Genomic DNA, 2063 nt, shown 5'->3' with positions numbered 1-2063 from the left:
AGTATATAAAACAAAATATTTGAATTTGTATTGTACTGGTGACAAGCCGAGTGGATATTTTCCCATTAATTATAAGAATAATAAAGATCAATTGGGTGGAATGAATAATTCAAAATTGGTAAAGTTTCAGAATCAAAGATCTGTCTTAAATAATAATATACCTATAACTACTAGATCTAATAATAATAATAGTCAAAATTCAATAGGGTTAACAAGTATTTTCCAAAAGAGAAAAGTAGGTAAGGGTAATGGAATTGCCACAGACATTTTATAATGGGAGAGGCATAATGAATAATAATACATCAACGATTATGATGAATAATAGTCTTAATAATAGTACTCAACAAAAAAAAGTCTCAATAAATCAAAACCAAGTGGGTTGCGGTTTATCTGCTGGACTTGGAATGGGTGGAATTATGGATGTTGGATATAATCAAAAATTATTTTATTATCAAGGGCAATACCAACAACAGAGCCATCATCAAAATTATTATGGATATGGATATAATCCATATTATAGTTCAGGTTATATGTCGGGAATGGGAACTGTTCATCCTCAATATTATGTTGTTCCTTCTCCTTTAGGTGTTAGTGGTATTAATAATACTACACAAACAAAAACGGATAACACTCAAAATATTCCTGTAACAGGAAGAAAAGAAGAAGCAAAAAAAGAAAAAGTTACAGAAAAAAATGACATCAATGAGTGTAATGGATCTAAATTAACTATTCAGCCATCGTTATTATCAAATCGTAATGCAACAACAGCATTAAATACTGTAAATTTTGCTGCTAATATCGAAAATAATACTTCTACTGCTACTATTACTAGTACTGCAACAACTTCTCCTTCAGTAGCAACTCCGAATATTACAAATATCAATTCTTCTGTAATTTCATCTAATAAAGAAATTCCAAATTCATCATTATCGTCAAATTCAACTAATGCTGTTTCTAAAGCAGCAGAATTGAATAATAGCCTAACTGGGAGAGGAATAGGAATAGGAACAAATCCTGTAATGTCTTATCAAAGATATGGTGGTTTGTCAGCAGTGGGTGGGAGAGAAGGTTATTCTTCCTCATATGTGCCAGCTCCTAAAGTAGGAATAAATGTAAATATTCAACAATTAGGATATAATGGAGGAATCGCATCAGGAACAAAAAATGTTGGAACAGCGAGTAGTAATAATAATAATGGCTTTGTGCAAAATGTTAAAAACTTTTCTTATGTGCCACCTCCTTTGACAAGTATATATAATTATAATAATAATAATATTGGAGAAGGAGGGGGCCATCAGCATCTGTTCCAAAACTACCATCAAGCCAAAAACGTTAGTAGTAGGTCAGGAGGGAATGTAAGTGGAACAGTTGGAGGTTTAAGTGCAAGGTTAAACTTTGGATCAATGAGTTATGTGCCACCAATAATAAGGAGGTAGCCAATTTAATTACAAAGTATCCTTTTTCTTAATAAAAAAGTAAATGGTACCTATATGATATCGAATATATATGTAATTATATTATTACAGTATAAATAAGATCGGAGAGAAAACTAAGTAGAAAATTATATATCTCCAGTATAGAAAGATAAGATATAAACCTTAAAATCTAGTAGTAATCCTTTGTTTCTTTAATAATCGTTTAATTGAAAAAGGGGAGTAGTTGGACAATCTTGCAATTTTGTAGTGTATCAATAATTAAAAGAGTGTTCTTATTGATGAAAATTGCATGGGAAATGATTTTGTTGTATTGATTGGATGTTAAGCTGTTATTAATAATATTAAGAGGATTTAAAGAAAGGGAATGATTAATATTGAATTTAATAATTGGTACAATTGTAATTTGATTATTATTAAAATATCTTTTGAAAGATGATTTAAGTAAAAGAAATATATGATAAATAATACAAATACCATCAGATGATAATACTGTTAATTTTGAATTAATATAATTCGAATTTCTGTTAATAATATTATTAAGAGTGTTTAAATTAGATAAATTTGAAGTAAGTATATTCTTTTGTTTAAGTTTAAATAAGCTTGGATTTAAAAATTGTCTTCCAAATA

The 2063-nt window shown here is 28.7% G+C and overlaps 1 protein-coding gene across 1 annotated transcript; it reads left to right on the top strand.

Annotated features, from left to right (window-relative positions):
• Positions 1-248: 248 nt before the first annotated feature.
• Positions 249-1436, top strand: Chro.10363 (hypothetical protein). Its single annotated transcript, XM_660058.1, has 1 exon — positions 249-1436. The coding sequence occupies one exon, from the start codon at positions 249-251 to the stop codon at positions 1434-1436; it is 1188 nt and encodes a 395-aa protein (XP_665150.1).
• Positions 1437-2063: the final 627 nt, after the last annotated feature.

This window comes from Cryptosporidium hominis (genome assembly GCF_000006425.1).
Source record: "Cryptosporidium hominis TU502 chromosome 1 CHRO011101, whole genome shotgun sequence".
NCBI classification, from domain to species: domain Eukaryota; phylum Apicomplexa; class Conoidasida; order Eucoccidiorida; family Cryptosporidiidae; genus Cryptosporidium; species Cryptosporidium hominis.
Note: the sequence above shows the minus strand (reverse complement) of the source record. Positions and strands in the feature narration are given on the sequence as shown.